The sequence below is a fragment of the Palaemon carinicauda genome, chromosome 14, assembly GCF_036898095.1.
Source record: "Palaemon carinicauda isolate YSFRI2023 chromosome 14, ASM3689809v2, whole genome shotgun sequence".
NCBI classification, from domain to species: domain Eukaryota; kingdom Metazoa; phylum Arthropoda; class Malacostraca; order Decapoda; family Palaemonidae; genus Palaemon; species Palaemon carinicauda.
Window position 1 is genome coordinate 37833616 of NC_090738.1, and position 20000 is coordinate 37853615.

Below are 20000 nucleotides of genomic sequence, written 5' to 3' on the forward strand. Positions count from 1 at the left end.
TTCCACAGGACTACCCCAAGGAGGTGTTTTTCATTGAAGTAAAAAAATTGGAAACGGAAAACGTCAAATAAGTTGACCCGCTAGATGGAGAACAGACCTATAGATTGATTGATTGATTTGAAGTTTTATGGCATCCAGACATCTAAGGTAATTGACGCCGATATTATTTATTACATATAAAAAATAAAAGAATATCAATTAAAACCACAAAAGTTAAGATGTCAATACAAAAGTTAAATAGTTTTCAGAACACCTGCTTCTGAAATAAATCTAAAAATGCCGCTCGCATCGTAGGACACATCATGTCCGAGAATCTTGGCAAGGATGAACCTGTCATCCTCCCCTCGAGCCTCGAACAGATATCTATTTCGTAAGTCAGAACAGACCTATATGGAATAGATTGGAGGTAGAAGGATTTAAGCATACTTTTCTTTGTCAAAGCAATGCACCGCACAAAACATGCTGTAGGAAACACTTGCCTCTCGAAAAGAAGCTTCACAGGTAAAGTAGAAAAAAAACAACACACATTTGCATAGAGTTTGGAATGCACTTTCCACAATAACAGCACAAAGAAGTCAGTTCATTGAGATTTCCTGTTATGCTTACTCCAGTAACACGTGGAGTGTTCAAATTACCCACTTCTAAAATTTGCTGTCGACTATACTGTATTAGGTTAGGATGTATCTACTTCAAGACGAAGGTCAATGACGCTGGGGTCCGGGGAGGGAGAGGATTTTATTGGATTCATAAATTTAAGGTTTCATGGCCCAGCGGTGGGCCTGAGGAGGTGATTCAGACAGAACAGGGGATTCAGACCGAGGAGGTAATCCTGCCTGAGGTGGGAATTAAGGTTGAGTATGTGATTCTGGCTTGAAGAAGTGATTCAGCCTGAGGTGATTAAGGCTTGAAGAGGTGATTCAGACTGAGGAGGTGATTCAGACTGAGGAGATTTAGACTGAGGAGGTGATTCAGACTGAGGAGATTCAGAATGAGAAGGTGATTCAGCCTGAGGAAGTGATTCTGCCTGAAGTGGTAATTAAGGCTGAGTATGTGACTCTGGCTTGAAGAGGTGATTCAGCCTGAAGAGATTAAGGCTTGAAGAGGTGATTCAGACTGAGATGATGATTCAGTTTGAGGAGGTGATTCAGACTGAGGAGGCATTTCAGGCAGAGGAAGTGATTCAGACTGAGGAGGCATTTCAGGCAGAGGAAGTGATTCAGACTGAGGTGGTAATCAAGGCTGAGGAGGTGATTCAGACTGGGGAGGTGATTCAGGCTGGGGTGGCAATTAAGGCGGAGGTGGAGATTCAGGCTGAGGAAGTGAGTCAGCCTGAGGTGGCAATTCTTAGATGAGAAGGTGATTCAGCCTAAAGAAGCGATTCAGTCTGAAGAGGTGATTCAGGCTGAGGAAGCGATTCGGCCTGAGGTGGTAATTCAGGCTGAGGAGGTGATTAAGCCAGAAGAATTGATTCAGGCTGAGGAAGTGATTCCGCCTGTGGTGATGATTCTGCCAGCAGAATTGATTCAGGATGTGGAAGTGATTCAGCCTGAGGTGGTGATCCACCATGAGGGAGTAATTCAGGATGGGCAGGTGATTCAGGCTGAGGAGGAAAATTAGCATGAGGAGGTGATTCAGGCTGAAGATGTGATTCACACTGAGGCAAATTAGCATGAGGAGGTGATTCAGGCTGAGGATGTGATTCAGACTGAGGATGTGATTCAGGCTGTGGAGATGATTCAGGCTGAAGAGTTTAGGGGGATTAAATCCATTGTTGCAGTGTTAAGTCAAAATAGAATGAAAAAAAAAAACGAAGATAAAATAAACAGAAAGTGAGTGCAGCTAGGGACCAACAGGGACGCTGCAAAAACCCTTTAGTAACACCTACATCGGTCCGTATGAGGTTCACTGTTAGCATTAGAACCTACACTGGATTCAAGAAGATGTAGACCCTTTTCAATTAAGGTGTAAGAGAGAAATTAAAGATGCCGATAACGTTGAGAAATTTAGAAGACTCTCAATCTATACATGTCGGTATCGCTCAAGAACTAACCAAGTAAGAGAACATTGCAGTTTTATGTTAAAATGAGTCATTAGAATAGATATCAAATATAAATAAATATTACCTAATCAATTGAACTTCTATGATCATTGTTTAAAAATCCAATTGCAAAAAGTAACAAATCAACAAAGATCCAGACTGAGATGCAGATTCGATCCTTTTCAAAAATTAAACAAACGAAAAAGTTTCTTTTGACAAGTTAGTCCATAAAGAACAAAATACTCCTTTGGTGATACAGTATCAATCCTGTAACCAACAAAACGTCTCCTTAAATTTGTTATTAAACACTTTTTAAGATTTCAAAGTCGATATAAAACATTATACATGAAAAATTAGTCCGCCTCAAGGACCAGCCACCCGTTGAGATACTACCGCTAGAGAGTTATTGGGTCTTTTGATTGGCCAGACAGTACTACGTTGGATCCTTCTCTCTGGTTACAGCTTATTTTCCTTTTGCCTACACACAAACCGAATAGTCTGGCATGTTCTTCACATATTCTCCTCTGTCCTTATACACCTGACAACACAGATTACCACTCCACTCAAACCATTGTTCTCTAATCTTGGATAGTGCCATAGCCTCTGTACCATGGTCTTTCACTATCTTGAGGTAGAGTTCTCTTGCTTGAGGGTACACTCGGGCACACTATTCTATCTAATTTCTCTTCGTCTGTTTTTTTTTTTTAAGTTTTTATAGTTTATATATGAGATTTATTCTAATGTTACTGTTATTAAAGTATTTTAATTGTTAATTACTTCTCTTAGTTTCCTTATTTCCTTTCTTCACTGAGTTATTTTCCCTGTTGAAGCCCTCGGGCTTATAACATTCTGCTTATCCAACTAGGGTTGTAGCTTAGCGAATAATAATAATAATAATAATAATAATAATAATAATAATAATAATAATAATAATAATAATAATAATAATAATAATCCATTACTATTATTGTCAAGTAATAGAACACTGCAGCTCTATGCTAAAAAAAAAAGACAGTAAAGAATAAAGCAGAGGAAATTTCATTACTTATACTTTACATGTTCTGTGATGTAACGAAAAAAAAAATTAGCTTTGTTTTGTTTAAAATAATACTTTAATAAGTTTCCCGCACGCGAGGAGAGGCGGAGCGCTCATTAACACATGTTTACTTTATTGAAAAAATTACTTTCGTTGAGAGAGAGAGAGAGAGAGAGAGAGAGAGAGAGAGAGAGAGAGAGAGAGAGAGAGAGAGAGAGAGAGAATTAGTTGTATACCTTGTGGATGATTTTGTCATATACACAGACTAGAATGAAATTAATCCAAATTTTGCTCACAACAAAGATAAATCAATAAATAATATATTGATAAAATCAGAAACCAAGAAATAATATCTTTAGTTACCAACTCCTACAATTACGATCGACATGTACCTTCAAACATTATGAATGGGAGATGAACCTCCACACTCCTTATGACTGTAATGTAATAAAATATGAATTTCTAGAGTACTCCAAGTAAGGGAGTGCCCATTCTTTATTCATTTGCAGCTGTTAGCATATGGGAACCCGCACAAAGAAAGACTTTGGGATAATCGTTACACGCCACACGTTACTTACAAGTACAGATGGTAGGATGACTCTTTAAACTTAAGATTGTCTTTTGTTATCCCAGTTTCCCGTATTTGTCTTTTTTTATAATCATAAGGAGATAGATTGCAAAATAAAATGGAAGGAGAAATATTACGTGAAATAACATATAAAAAATGACATAAAAGTCATAATGAGGATTTTAAGAGTTAATTCTTTATATATAAATATAAATATAAATATATATATATATATATATATATATATATATATATATATATATATATATATATATATATATATATATATATATACTGTATATATACATACATATATAACCTATAATAAATATATACATATATATATATATATATATATATATATATATATATATATATATATATATACTGTATATATACATACACCTATAACCTATAATAAATACACACACACACACACACACACACACATATATATATATATATATATATATATATATATATATATATATATATATATATGTGTGTGTGTGTGTGTGTGTGTGTGTGTATGTCTGTTCTTAAAATATTTAATTTTTCCTTGTTTCCTTTCCTCACTAAGCTATTTTCCCTGTTGGAGCCTCTGGCCTTATAGCATCCTTCTTTTCTAGCTACGGTTGTAGCTTAGCAAACAATAATAATAATAATAATAATAACAACAATAATAATAATAATAATAATGATAATACAGTAATAATAATAATAATAATAATAATAATAATAATAATAATAATAATAATAATAATAATAATAATAATATGAAATCTAACAGACTGCTTACTACTACAAACTAGCCTCGTATAATTATGATAAAAACTCAAGTTTGCAATATGGAAAATGAATCATATACGAAACCTAGGTATACTTAATGTATTCCCTCCAGTCCAAAATATCCCTATCGATTTTAATTTCATTTAGAAATGGTATTTTGATAAATTCCAGATCTAAAAAGAATTTACCTACAATGACTCTCTTCTTTCCAAACATGCAAGCTCTCTGAGGGTTTGGAATTGAAATTTCATATTTACTTGAAGTTTTTATAAATTGTATATGAAAGATCTAGTTTATTGTTACTGTTCTTAGCATTTTTTTATTTGATTGTTTATTAACTCTCTTGTAGCTTATTTCTTTGTTTCCTTTCTTCACTGGGCTATTTTTCCCTGTTGGAGCCTTTGCGCTTATAGCATCTTGCTTTTTTTCCAATTAGGGTTATAGTTTAGCTTGTAATAATAATAATATTAATAATAACATGACATTTTCTCGTGAAATCGATGTTATAAGCACTTGTACTGGCTATGGATCTGCATTTATTAAATTAGGCGAAGAAGAGTATGTAGTTTTTCTCTTAATTTACACTATTTCCGGGTACAATGGATTTTTTCGTGTCAGGTGTTTAAAAATTCATCACAGAAGTGCAAATGATAAAGTATCATATATACCCCAGGCAAAGCGAAAAGTTTCCGGAGTAAGCACGCATGAGTTATGCATTTGAAAGCATGACTGACACGTTGAAATTGAACATAAAAGGGATTATACAATATTAATATGGTGCATAATACCTCAACATTCTAGTGGGTGATACAAGTTTAGTATCGATTATTCCCGGATCAATTCTCCCCAGTTATGGGTTTAAAGCAAATACCATACACGCACTGCAGTAAATGACAGTAGTAACTAGAACAGGCACTCGGTTGAGCGCATACCTTTGCGAACCCCACATTTAATACCATGAAAACTAGCTCCATGCAAATCGGATAAACATTGACCACGATATAGCAAAATGAAGTTTTTGTCCTTTTTATTAACTTGACCTTTGACCCAATCCTTCCCAAAATCTAATCAAATTGTCCTAGGATCATGGCCAATCTTCCCACCAAATTTCACGAGATTCGGTCAAATAGTTTTTGAGTTAAGTGAACCACAACAAACAAATATACAAACATGAATAAACAAGGGTAATGCCATCACTATATCATGTTGCATATCACAAGATAGGCAATTGAATTGTGCATATTTTCGCGCTAGTTTCAAGCAAATAAGATAAAAACTGGCCACGATATGGCAGAAAGACATTTTGTACCTTTTATGACCTTGACCTTTGACCCAATCATCCCATCAAATTTCATGAGATTAGGTCAAATAGTTTTTGAGTTATGCAAATCACAAGCACGCTGACAGACATACAAAGAAATAAATACACGCCTATCACAACATAACCTTTGCAACGACGTTAGCGAAAGTAATAAGAATCTCAATCAAACACGTTTTTTCGTGTTAATATTTTCCCCGATTGTTCGTATAGAATTTCAACCGACCTTTGAAAAACAGAGAAAACCAATCGCTTTCCTACATTTTTTCTTTTAAATCTATGAGGCCTAAACGGAACAGTTGGCAGCAATAAAGCTGCTATTTTTGTTGAAGCCTTTTTGGAAAGGGGCTTGATTATCGGGAATAACTTTCTTGCCAAAGAAAGTTACACTCTGCAAGATGAAAATCATGAGAAGAACTTTTTTTTTTCTTTTTTAATTGTCTTGGTGTCGATTAGATGGTACAGCAAGTTAATGTAATGGCAATATTTCAGCAAAGTAAAGGCATACTCTGAGTCATAAAATATAGAGGTGCCACACAAAAGCTTTATTACCCAGCTTCATGCCAGACCCTCTAAAATTTGGTGGAAATATTGGTATACAACTTTTAGCTATCACACCTTGAAGCACGATCAGGTTTAAGGTTAGAATTGTGCACCTGTGAACTGTTTATCTATCTGTAGATGCAGGCAGTATCCATTAAAATTTTAAAAAACATATGAAGTTCAATGTGAAGCGTATTTAAGACCATAAGCAGTCTTGAGTTTGTCCTTCAGGAATGACATGATAAACATTGAAATCAATGATAAACATTGGAATGAAGGGAAAGAGATTAGATAATAAACTATCAAGGTGGGTTTCCCAACAAAGCAATAATCATTCAAAGAAAAGAGGTGACAGTGTACATAAAAGACAGATGTTAACAGATGTTAACGTTCTGTAATGAGGGTTGAACAGATGTTTTCAGTTAGCATTTGCTTATAGTTTACGTTATGCAGGAAGCGATATTCTGGTTCTATGATTCGTTAATAATGATTATTATTACTATTATTATCATTATTACTTGATAAGCTACAGTCCTAGTTGGAAAAGTAGGATGCTATAAGCCCAGGAGCCCCAACAGGGAAAATAGCCCAGTGAGGAAAGGAAAAAAAAAAATATTTTATGAACAGTATCAACATTAAAATAAATATTTCCTATATACGCTATAAAAACTTTAACAAAACAAGAGGAAGAGAAATTAGATATAATAGTATGCCCAAGCGTACCGAGCGTTAATTATTGTAAATTATAAGTTATTAGCGAATGTTTGCTTCTTTTAGCGGTAAAAATGACAATGGATAATGATGTTATTAACTCTTATTATAAAAAGAAGCGTGCATGAATATAAGTGAATATTTCATTTTCCTTAAATTCCTATACAATATCTTCACGGCCATCAGCCTAACTTATTTTTTGTAGGAGTTTCATCTATCTGCCATAATGTTTTATCAGGCGAATAACTTTTCTTACGACCAAGTACATTGGCTACTCCTATATGTACAGTCAAAAGCAAATGTCCTGTCGTCTCCAGTTCCCCTCTGTCACCCCAATATCTATATATTCCAGAATTTCAGGTGTAGAAGAGTTTGGTTGTTAGGGGGGGGGGGGGGCGACGGTGGGCCGGAGAAGTACTTATCAGTTGTTAGAGCTGTAAGGGGTGTGATGGTAGGGGAACCCCGAAAAATTATGGATGAACGTAAATTCAGTATAATTTCTCCAGATCTTAATTCTATCATAATAATGATTCTAACTTATAATTATATGGTATATTTGTTGTGTTATTTGCTATGCCATTCTCACGAACAACTTGTTGACAAAAAGATAGATGTTTAGTTTGGAAATATATCATGACCCGACTAAAAAATCTTTCGTAAACACAAACTAGGAGTCTCTCTCTCTCTCTCTCTCTCTCTCTCTCTCTCTCTCTCTCTCTCCATATATATATATATATATATATATATATATATATATATATATATATATATATATATATATATATATATATGTATATATATATATTTATATAAATATTTATATATACATATATATATATATATATTTATATAAATAAATAAATATATTCATCAACACATATATATTATATATATGTATATATACGTGTATATATATATATATATATATATATATATATATATATATATATATATATATATATATATATATATATATATATAAAGAGTGTGATTCTAGATGCGGAAAGTGTGGGGTAGGCAGATTTGTTTTTTTGGAGTGGTTACGAGAAAGGAGTCATTTTGTTTGAAAGTAATTCAATATCGATTCACCAGTATCATAATTTTTTTAGTAATGATTCCAAATTATAATTACGTTGTATAACCTATATGTTGTGTTATTCTATATAATATTCCGACAATGTTATTCGCTATAATAATTTGTAAATTTTGGTCTGAATGAAAAACCTTACCCATACATAATTCACAAATCCGATAACAATTCATTTTCTCAAGATAGCATATCAATAATTGGTTTGAAACAATTCAGCATATATGAGCAAAATATTTCAAGGAAAACTTATGATTGTGTGGAAAGTCAATCATCTGAGACCAAGAATATTACAAATCATCTTCATATTACTTTATATATTCTCCTAGCTTACAATATGTAATGATAGTTAGATGTATTCATAGCTTTTGTGGTCTCGTTAAGTATTTTTTTTTTTTTTTCCTAAAGATGCGGTTTACATTAAGGTAAGAAAGTGTGTGCCACCACAAATGAATTCTACTGTAGTTTGTAGATTCTATAGACAGGTCACTTAATGCTTGAAATATTGTTACTGATGACATGTTAATGACTCTCTCTCTCTCTCTCTCTCTCTCTCTCTCTCTCTCTCTCTCTCTCTCTCTCTCAAATGTTGACTTAGGTAATGCAATGGTATTTTCTTTGAGGGTTTTTAATTAAAAGGTGATATGCTAAAATATCATCATATGCGTGAAACAAGCACTCTGTGATTGGTTAACTCATAAAACCATTGTGGATGGCTAGTGTAATGTTTGGGAGAGAGAACCAACGGACAGAAAGAAGTAATGTTCTTATATGCTGAACTGCTGCATACCAATTGTTGCTATGCTATCTAAAGAAAATGAATTGTTATTGGACTCGTGAAATGTGCATGATTAAGGTTTTTCAGTCTGACCAAAATTTACAAATTATTCCAAAAGTCATTATTTTAGCGATAAACTCTTCTGGTAGAATGTTATATCGAATAACACAACAAATGGGTCTATACAACGTAATAATAATTTCGAATGATTGCCAAAAATACTATGATACTGATGAACGATATTGAATGGGGAGCCGAAGTCATGACGTCAGTTAATATGGCAACGGCCACCTTGCCCCTGGTTAAACACTGTTCGGAAATACCCTCGTGCGGGCTGGCTGCTTTCAGCATAACGCACAGTTGATTTCCTACTAATCTGATGACAAAAACACATAAAGCGTGATAAAAACCACTACATTTCAATTATATGCTGCCCTTATCCTATTCATATGGGGTAATGATTGGAAAAGTCTAGTTAAAGCGTGGCTGTGTTGGAACGCTGGAAAAGTCCCAGGTCTGTTACCGCATTAAGCAGTTGTTTTGAACCGACACGTGGTAATTTGACATGAGACATCGGTTCCCTATTACTTTCAAATAAAATGCTTCCTTTCCAGTAACAGAACGCTTCCTCTGCCCCGCCCCACCATTTACGCCTTTAGAATGCAAACCTTTCGATCTATATATATATATATATATATATATATATATATATATATATATATATATATATATATATATATATATATATGTGTGTGTGTGTGTGTATATATATATATATATATATATGTGTGTGTGTATATATATATATATATATATATATATATATATATATATATATATATATATATATATATATATATATATAAAAATCATCATCTCCTACGCCTATAGACGCAAAGGGCTTTGTTTTGATTTTGCCAGTCGTCTCTATCGTGAGCTTTTAAATCACTACGTCTCCATTCATTCATCTCCTACTTTACGTTTCATAGTCCTCAGCCATGTAAGTCTGTGTCTTCCAACCCTCCCAGTGCTTTTCGGAGCCCAGTTGAAAGTTTGGTGAACTAATCTCTCTTGGGGAGTGCGAAGAACATGTCCAGACCATCTCCATCTACCCTTTTCTTTGATCTCATCCACATTTGACACTCGGGTAATCTCTTATAATTTCATTTCTAATCATGTCCTGCCAATTAACTACCAATATTCTTTTGAAGGCTTTTCTCTCAAATCTACAATATATGTTGGATAGTGTTTCATTGTCATACCATGACTTATGTTCATACCGTAACACCAATCTCACTCAACTGATATGCTATATATACTGATTTTTAAAAGAAATCTCACGCAATTTCATTTCCAATTTTTACATAACCTACCCATTGACGGATTTGCTTTTTTTTAATCTTTCATTTAACTCAAATTCTAAAGATCCTTTATTAGAGATCATAGTCCTAAATATTTAAATGACTCCACCTCATTAATCCTCTCTCATTCCAATATTTCATCTTCCAATGCATATTCCATTCTCCTTATCTCTGTCTTTCTTCTATTTATCTTGAACCCAACTTCATGTCATATTTATGCATTCTGGTAAGCAGGTTTTGCAAGTCCTGTGGTATACTGCTAATAAGGACAATGTCATTAGCATACTCTACGTTAGCTAATTTCCTGTTACTTATCCAGTCCAATCCTTCTCAACTATCCCCACCTGTTTTATGCATTGCAAAATCCACGGGGAGGATAAATATAGGTAACAACACATTCCCTTGGAGTACTCCACTGTTCACTGGAAATTCATTTTATCATTTCTATTATTATTAAATGCTAAGCTACAACCCTAGTTGGAAAACCAGGATGCTATAAGCACAAGGGACCCAACAGGGAAAATAGCCCAGTGAGGAAAGGAAACAAGGAAAAATAGAATATTTTAAGAACAGTTACATTAAAATAAATATTTGCCTGTATAAACAATAAAAACTTTAACAAAACAAGAGGAAGAGAAACCAGATAGAACAGTGTGCCCGAGTGTACCCTCAAGTAAGAGAACTTAACACAAGACAGCGGAAGACCATGGCACAGAGGCTATGGCACTACTCAAGAGTAGAGAACAAGGGTTTGATTTTGGAGTGTCCTCCTAGAAGAGCTGCTTACCATAGCTAAAGAGTCTCTTTTACCCTTACAAGGAGGAAAGTAAAGCCACTGTGCAATTACAGTGCAGTAGTTAATCCCTTGAGAGAAGAATTGTTTGGTAATCTCAGTGTTGTCGGGTATATGAGGACAGAGGAGAATCTGTTAAGAATAAGCCAGACTATTCGGTGTCTGTGTAGGCCGAGGGAAAGAACCGTAACCAGAGAGAAGGATTCAGTAACATTAACTTTGCACTTGCTATGCTCATGAATATACTTAAATTAAATTTACATATTTAAGAGGAACTACATAATCTAGGATTCTCCATACAAGTTTCTGATAGTCCACAAATGCCAACAAAAGTGGATTTCTGTATTCTACCCATTGATATATCACATTTCTTAAAATAAAAATTTGATCAGTACAACTTCTACCTTTTCGAAATCTTGCTTGTTCATCTCAGCTTTTCATCAGTCTTTCTCTCTAGTCTCTTTAGAATGAGCATACTGTATACATTCATGAGTACTGACGTAAGTGTTATGTCTCTGAAATTATTGCCATCAGTCAGATCACCTTTAATTGCCTACAAAAAAATCTTTTTAGTATTCTGGGAGTCATATCATTTTCGGCCAATATCATCTCAGTAGTTATTCCATCGTATCCAGGCACTTTCCATATCTTTAGTTTTTAAATGACACCTCGATTTCAAACACTTTGAATTCATTCATGGGCACATCAAGGTCTCCCTCAACTTTAGGTATAACAATCAACTTATTCTCTTCATATCCTCTATCCATGACCTCACTTAAGTGTTCCATTCAACGTTGCCTTTCTTCATCTTTTGTTGTTATAACAGATCCAGCCCCCTTTATAAAGGGTATATGCTTCTCCTTTTCCCCAATAGATATTTTATTAATGATTCAATTAGCATTTCCTACAACATAGACTCTCATTGTATTCATATCTTCGTCAGCCGTATCTGCTTTCCTGCTTAGATACTCTCTCCAGTCATTCATGGCTTCTCTTTTTACTTCACTAACAATACTGGAATCTTAAGCATGCTCTATCTTGTAATTTTTATTACCTTCTCAAAAACTTTTTAACAATCAATTTCTGTCTTTGTCTCCTTTTCGTTATATCCCAAGTAACATTTGATATATATATATATATATATAGTATATATATATATATATATATATATATATATATATATATATATATATATGGAAGAGAGAGAGAGAGAGAGAGAGAGAGAGAGAGAGAGAGAGGAGAGAGAGAGAGAGAGAGAGAGAGAGAGAGAGAGGGGGGGGGGACTCTTAGTTTGTGTTTACGAAGGATTTTTTAGTCGGGTCAAAATATATTTCCAAACTAAACATCTATCTTTTTGTCAACAAGTTGTTCGTGAGAATGGCATAGCAAATAACACAACAAATATACCATATAATTATAAGTTAGAATCATTATTATGATAGAATTAAGATCTGGAGAAATTATACTTAACTTACGTTCATCCATAATTTTTCGTGGTTCCCCTACCATCACACCCCTTACAGCTCTAACAAGGACTTCCCCGGCCCACCGTCGTCCTCCCCCCGCCCGTTGCCCTCCCCCTAACAACCAAACTCTTCTACACCTGAAATTCGGGATTCTATAGTTATTGGGGGTGACAGAAGGGGACTGGAGACGACAGGACATTTGCTTTTGACTGTACATTATAATTTCCGCACCACATAGTGTGTTGAAATCAAGCCGAATAATACGCTATAACTAGATATTTCAAAGTAGGCAGAGACTGGTTGCAACGAAGATGGAGAATAACTATATCTAAATGAAAAAAAGTAAATTTAATCAAACAAATTGTATATAAATACCTAATTCTCTCTCTCTCTCTCTCTCTCTCTCTCTCTCTCTCTCTCTCTCTCTCTCTCTCTCTCTCTCTCTCTATATATATATATATATATATATATATATATATATATATATATATATATATATATATATATGTACGATATATATGTATATATATACATATGTAATATATATGTATATACACTTTATATATATATATATATATATATATATATATATATTATATATATATATATATATATATATATAATTTCACAAATATTTCCATCTAAAAGTCAGTTCCTTAATATTAGCAAAACCCCAGCACTAGTGTTATTTTTACTTCATGCTCCTCATTCGTTTATGATATCGGTCGGAAAATCGAAGTGTAAAATTGTACATTTCCTATGGTTTGATGGCAACGGCTAACCCCCTCCACCCACCCCCCCCCCAACCTTTCTCTTGCTTTCGAACGTAATTGCTTAACATGGATTAAAATATGACATGTTCTTACCACGTTATAACACTTACAAATGTCGATAAGCGTTATCGGGGCAAACAGAAATCCAATGGAGACCGAGTTAAAAAAAAAGAAAAAAAATTCTTCTAGGTCATTTGTGAACACGTGTTATAGGATTAGCCCTGGATAGGTTGCTTCTCTATACATATAAAATATAAGATATAAGATATAGGATGTAAAATATAAGATAATCTCGCCATTAACATGTACTTTTTTCTGTTTATAATAGAAAATGAGTCTTAGATACGGTATTAATTCTTTTTTATTTGAGGTCAATTGTATCGGTAGATAGTAAAACAATGGTAACAATAAATTTTCTTTCAAAATATCCTTCTTAGCAAACTAAGATTTGATCGCTGATGAAGGGACTCTTTACCTATGGTAAGCAGCTCTTCTAGGAGAAGGACACTCCAAAATCAAACCATTGTTCTCTAGTCTTGGGTAGTGCCATAGCCTCTGTACCATGGTCTTCCACTGTCTTGGGTTAGAGTTCTCTTCCTTGAGGGCACACTCGGGCACACTATTCTATCTTATTTCTCTGCCTCTTGTTTTGTTAGTTTTTATAGTTTATTTAAGAGATATTTATTTTAATGTTACTGTTCTTAAAATATTTTATTGTTCCTTGCTTCCTTTCCTCACTGGGCTATTTTCCCTCTTGGCGCCCTGGGCTTATAGCATTCTGCTTTTCCAACTATGGTTGTAGCTTAATAATGATAATAATAATAATAATAGGATTTAGCAAGGGGCATTTCCTATATATATATATACAGTATATATACATATATATATATATTTATATATATATATATATATATATATATATATATATATATATATATATATATATATATATATAAAGGTCACGTGGTCAAATAGTTGCATGTCGATGACAAACCATGAATAGCTTAAATAGATCATGTAGCTCAAAAACTAATAAGGTAAAACATATTAAGAAACATTCCAAAGATGACTTTGGTCAGAAGAAATTACTAGAGAGTGATGGGCATTGGATCAGGAATTAGCAAGGATGGGCCTTTATATTGGCACCAGCCACCCGTTGAGATACTACCGCTAGAAAATTATGGGGTCTTTTGACTGGCCAGACAGTACAACATTGGATCCTTCACTCTGGTTACGGTTCATTTTCCCTTTGCCTACACACGCACTGAATAGTCTGGCCTATTCTTTACATATTCTCCTCTGTCCTCGTACACCTGACAACACAATTTATCAAACAATTCTTCTTCACCCAAGGGGTTAACTACTGCACTGTAATTGTTCAGTGGCCACTTTCCTCTTGGTAAGGGTAGAAGAGACTCTTGAGCTATGGTAGGCAGCTCTTCTAGGAGAAGGACACTCCAAAATCAAACCATTGTTCTCTAGTCTTGGGTAGTGCCATAACCTTTGTACCATGGTCTTCCACTGCCTTGGTTTAGAGTTCTCTTGCTTGAGGGTACACTCAAGCACACTCTTCTATCTTATTTCTCTTCCTCTTGTTTTGTTAAAGTTTGTATAGTTTATATAGGAGATATTTATATTAATGTTGTTACTCTTCCTGAAATATTTCATTATCCTTTTTTTCTTTCCTGACTGAGCTATTTTCCCTTTTGGAGCCCCTGGGCTTATAACATCCTGCTTTTCCAACTAGGGCTGTAGCTTAGCAAGTAATAATAATAATAATAATTGCTTGAAAACACGTGTATTTTAAGAGGTTGACTGATGATGTACGGGAGATTTCTTACACTTCTGGGAGTGTGAGCGGGTGTATGAAGCTGTCAGTGTATTGATAATTGTTTGCATAAGGCAAAAAATACACATAGGCCTACATGTATATCATGCCTGGGAAAGACAAAATTCTAATATCAGTAACCTATCGCTTATATTCATTCTATCCGTTTCCTTGATTGTATTTCATACAATAAAACACATCTAAGAAAGGTTAAAGGTGTCTGGTTTCAGTTCCAGTTTTATCAGAATAGATACTCACCAGAACGTCAGCCGGGCAAGCCCAATCCCCCACTGTGGTGCATAACCACAGAAGTGGCTTCCCAAGTAAATAGCTTAAACTCACGGTGCCTGGCGGGGATCGATCTGCTGTCATGCAAATGCTGGGCAAACATGCTACTACTGTACTAGCCAGGAGGAGCCTCCTTCAAAATTCGAAAAAAAATACATGGCATATTTAAAGTCCTTTATTGGAATTCTATTTGTAAGACAATGAACTGTTTCCTTTATTATTGTTTCTATCATTAATGTTGTTAATGTTTTATGTTATCTATTGCAATTATAAGTGTTATTACTTTCATTGTTAATTTTATGCTAATGAGTTTTTTTTTCTTCTAGATATGAAAATAAACTCAACGGACATCGACACTTGGAGGCTGAAACATCTTAGAAACTTTCATCGGAAAACTTCAGAAATTATAGATGTTCGTGATCAGCTACTTTAAAATCCATTTTGGTTATATTTTTTTTTCCACGTGAGACTCTACTTCTCAAAATATCAAAAAGTGATAGAAACAGACAATAAAAAAGATTACCTAAATAATTTATTAAGAATATGTCAAAAAAGATTATTTTTGATACAAGATACTAATCTAAAATTCATCAATTTTCATTATTATTATTATCATCATTACTAGCCAAGTTACGACCCGAGTTGGAAAAGCAAGATGCTATAGTCCCAAGGGCCCCAACAGGGAAAAATAGCCCAGTGAGGAAAGGAGATATGGAAATAAATGAATAAGTAATGAAAAATCAAAATAAAATATTTTAAAAAACATTAACAACATTAAAACAGATAATTGATATATAACTATAAAAAGACTTATGTCAGCCTGTTTAAAAAAGCCAAATGGTTTTTTCAGTAAAAGAAACCATATTTTTGAAACATAATAAGACAGAAAATAACGATGAAAATCAGTGATCAAAATAAGATAGTTTTGAATATAGAAGGCGATGTCTTGGTCAGTTATAATGCGGATACTGAAAATCAAAAAGGTGACGACTGCCTTGTTCATAATCATAGGATTCATTGTCGTCGTTTTGACAGTGCACCTTGCAGGAGTCATCTACTTTTACAGGTTGGTAATCAATCATTTTTCTTATATAAATGTATTTTTTACTATAATAAAATAAAGTATAGACCAGACCAAAGATGATTTCCATGCTCATTATTCATTCATGCAAATAATATGACTTTTTCAATTGGAGAATTCCTGCTTGGTGACTACTTTCGAAACGAATTGGTCCCGCTTGAATTTTCTATTTCATTCCAATAGTTTGAATTTAACCATATTAAAGACAGTGCTCAAAGAATCTTACATTGAGTTACACGATGATAATTATTATACTTTTGGTTTTAACTTGCAGCGACTATCTGCTCTTACTGCTTCCGGATCCATCTTTACCTGTGATGGAACGTCCTGAGAAAAACAAATTGGGCGTGAATGAATTCGCAGGCGGAAATGAAGGAAGGAGAGGAATGGGGAAAGCGAATACAAGTCCAAAATCATTTCAAAAACTGCCTAGAATCCTGTGCCTAATCGTCACGTCACCAGACTACCATGACGAGAGAGCGAGTCACGTGGCCGTGACTTGGGCTCGCCACTGTACGGAGTCCGTGTTCCTTACGACGAGGAGGGATTTCAGATTACCTCGCACCATCCTCACACCTGGTGCTACCTCCTATCATCAGCTGTGGGGAAAAGTGAAGCAAGGTGAGTGATATATGGGTATGATGTCCACATATAACTGGAAAAAAAATTCCAATTCACCAAGGAGGGGCAAATTTAGGAAGGGCACTCTGATTTGCCTGTAACTCTTTTGCTTTGAAACAGTGTTACCAGATCAAACATTCCAGGGCAGACAGTAGGCACAGACAGGTGAAGTTATGACTTGGGCCAAACGGCGGGCAAAGGGCAGAGTGCAGTCAGAGTTGTGTCAGACAATAGTCAGGCGTCCATCCTATGCCTCATCAGCAGGCATGAGCACTTCGTCTACGTCATTTACACTCGTGATCGTCACCCAAACAACAAAATTGGTAACATTGTCTTCCTGCCGTGCAATTGCCCCTCGTGTGGAAGGTCCTTAAGGGCATAATCCTTCTCGTAAAAATATCTTTAATGCAACATCAGAAAAAAGACAGCGTTCACTATTGCATTAACCATTAAACCAGAAATCAGCTTTAAATACATGCAAATCGTACCACCAGCATCTTAATTACTATTCTGCAAGTCTCTTAGACCTATATATTGTGGATATTTCACTGCTAAGTTTTTCACTATTTTTCAAAAAGAGTTTGAATTAAGAGATTTTTTCAGGTTCAGCTTATCCTAGGTCTCCTATCCTACTCCTTAGGGTTTCCAAATTACGTACGTTTTTTAGATACCCATCATATACAATTTTCGTTGCATGACCACACCACCTAAAGCACTATGGTCTATAGTTATTGAGGGTTATCATTTGACTACATTTAATTATACCTCAATATTTCTCCCTTTGAAGCTAAATATTTACTACGAAGACAATCCGTATGAGCAGTGTTTAAGTTTTCTTTCAAGCACATTCAACTATCATACTTGACTTCAGTTTGAGTCTTTTGTTCATGAATTATTGCATAGGTTCTTCTGACCTTGCCAATGATTAACTTATTTTTCATTCTATTGGCGTTCATAACACTAAAATCAACTATCCATTCTTCTAATATTCAAATTAGCATGCAGGACTTCATATTCATAGCCTCTACCTACTAAGATGAAATTCTTCCTGATATCTTGCCTCCAACGTTTCTCCCTTTCATACATTTACAATCACTTTCACCGACCTTTAACTTATTTCAATCATCTCCAGTTACCATTATATCATTCCACATACCCTTCGTAGCCTCCTCTCTTTCACCACAACTTTCATCATGATTTTCTTTAAACTTAAGTGTCTTCACTATTATCTTGTGCATTATCAGGTTTCGAGTGGGCGTACAACCACCGCGAAGATTACGATTGGTTCTTCAAGACTGATGACGACACCTTTGCTGTGATAGAGAACTTGCAAGCAGCCGTTGCTGCCCTGGACCCCGACGAGCCGCAAGCAACTGGTAATCACCTCTCCACTTGGGACAGGGTAAATAAACAAACAGGCTCCATTAGATTAATTTCCTTACACCTGAAATAATCTTAATTTGAAGCTGAAATTCTCCGTACAAATATACTGTTCTCAGCCGTATTCCAGTAAAGTACAAGTGACCGTAATTTTTACCCTACTTTGTTATCATCTTTAAGTTAAAAAAAAAAAAAAAAAAAAAAAAAAAAAAAAAAAAAAAAAAAAAAAAAAAAAAAAAAAAAAAAACGTAATTTTCATCGGAAATTCTTCGCACAAATATACTGCTCTCAGGTGACCGTAATTTTTGCCCTACGTTGTTATTATCTTTAAGTTACAACTAAAAAGACGCAATTTGAATCGGAAATTCTCCGTACAAAATACTGCTCTAAATCGTATATCAGTAAAATACAGGCGACCATAATCTTTACCCTACTTAGTTATTATCTTTTACGGGTGGGTGACCGTAACATCACTCCCTAACGTCAATATATCCGTTTTTAATACGGTATATGTGTGGCAACATTTATTCCAAGATTTCTATCTTTTTTCTTACGGCAAATTTTTAACAGTGTAACTTAAAGAGGGAATAGTACAAACATAAAGTTACATTTCTTAGTGGCTTTGATACATTAATCACTAATAACAGCTCAGACTCTTCATTTGACTGATTAGCTGAACTGATACAGTACATGGTGAATTACCTGTCAGATGGGGAATGTGAAAAGGGAAGAGATAAGAAACTCATGTAAAACGATTTACTGTTCTTTGTGTTATGACATAAATACTGTACATTAATTAGCTTCATATTTACTAAGTACACCCATGTTAATGTTTTCCATTAAAACTTTGAAATCCACCCTCTCTCTCTCTCTCTCTCTCTCTCTCTACTCTCTCTCTCCCTCTCTCTCTCTCTCTCTCTCTCTCTCTCTCTCTCTCTCTCTATATATATATATATATATATATATATGAAAAGTTTCTTTAACTACCATCCATAGACTTGATATCTCTACATATTTCTCTATCTGTTCTAAACCAGTTTAATTTTAGCGACCGCGTTAGCTGATACTAACACTCTCTCTCTCTCTCCTCATCTCTCTCTCGTCTCTCTCTCCTCTCTCTCTCTCTCTCTCTCTCTCTCTCTCTCTCTCTCTCTCTCTCTCTCATATATATATATAAATATATATATATATATATATATTATATATAGATGAGAGAGAGAGAGAGAGAGAGAGAGAGAGAGAGAGAGAGAGAGAGAGAGAGAGAGAGAGAGAGAGAGAGAGAGAGAGAGAGAGCTATTAATGATTTGGGGTGGGTGAGAGAAAGTATAATCCAATACCAAACAAGAATTTCGGTCAATACAAATCATGTTCCAATAATAATATTTGATTATAGTGCACTCCACCGCCATGGATACAGACATATCATAACACTCTTACTATAACTTCCTCGTCCTGAATTCATCCCAAGTCGTGTTTATTATTGATATGCATCCTGAGGAAGGTCGCGAACATGGTTAAGTGATGAATATATATATATATCT

General features: G+C 34.5%; 2 protein-coding genes across 3 annotated transcripts in view; one reads left to right on the forward strand and one right to left on the reverse strand.

Moving 5' to 3' along the window:
- LOC137653168 (glycoprotein-N-acetylgalactosamine 3-beta-galactosyltransferase 1-like) overlaps positions 1–18546 on the forward strand; it is a 25208-nt gene extending 6662 nt beyond the window's left edge. Inside the window, exons 1-4 of one of the 2 annotated variants that reach the window (XM_068386546.1) lie at positions 1960–2053; positions 15704–16443; positions 16733–17079; positions 18324–18546. In XM_068386546.1, the coding sequence (XP_068242647.1) occupies positions 16319–16443; positions 16733–17079; positions 18324–18532 (681 nt within the window). In that variant the 5' untranslated portion in view covers positions 1960–2053; positions 15704–16318 and the 3' untranslated portion in view covers positions 18533–18546. Of the gene's footprint in view, positions 1–1959; positions 2054–15703; positions 16444–16732; positions 17080–18323 lie in introns of those variants that run through there. The other variant, XM_068386545.1, reaches the window with a different exon arrangement.
- Positions 1–20000, reverse strand: part of LOC137653523 (glycoprotein-N-acetylgalactosamine 3-beta-galactosyltransferase 1-like) — a 170333-nt gene that overhangs the window by 121178 nt on the left and 29155 nt on the right. The window lies entirely within an intron of this gene.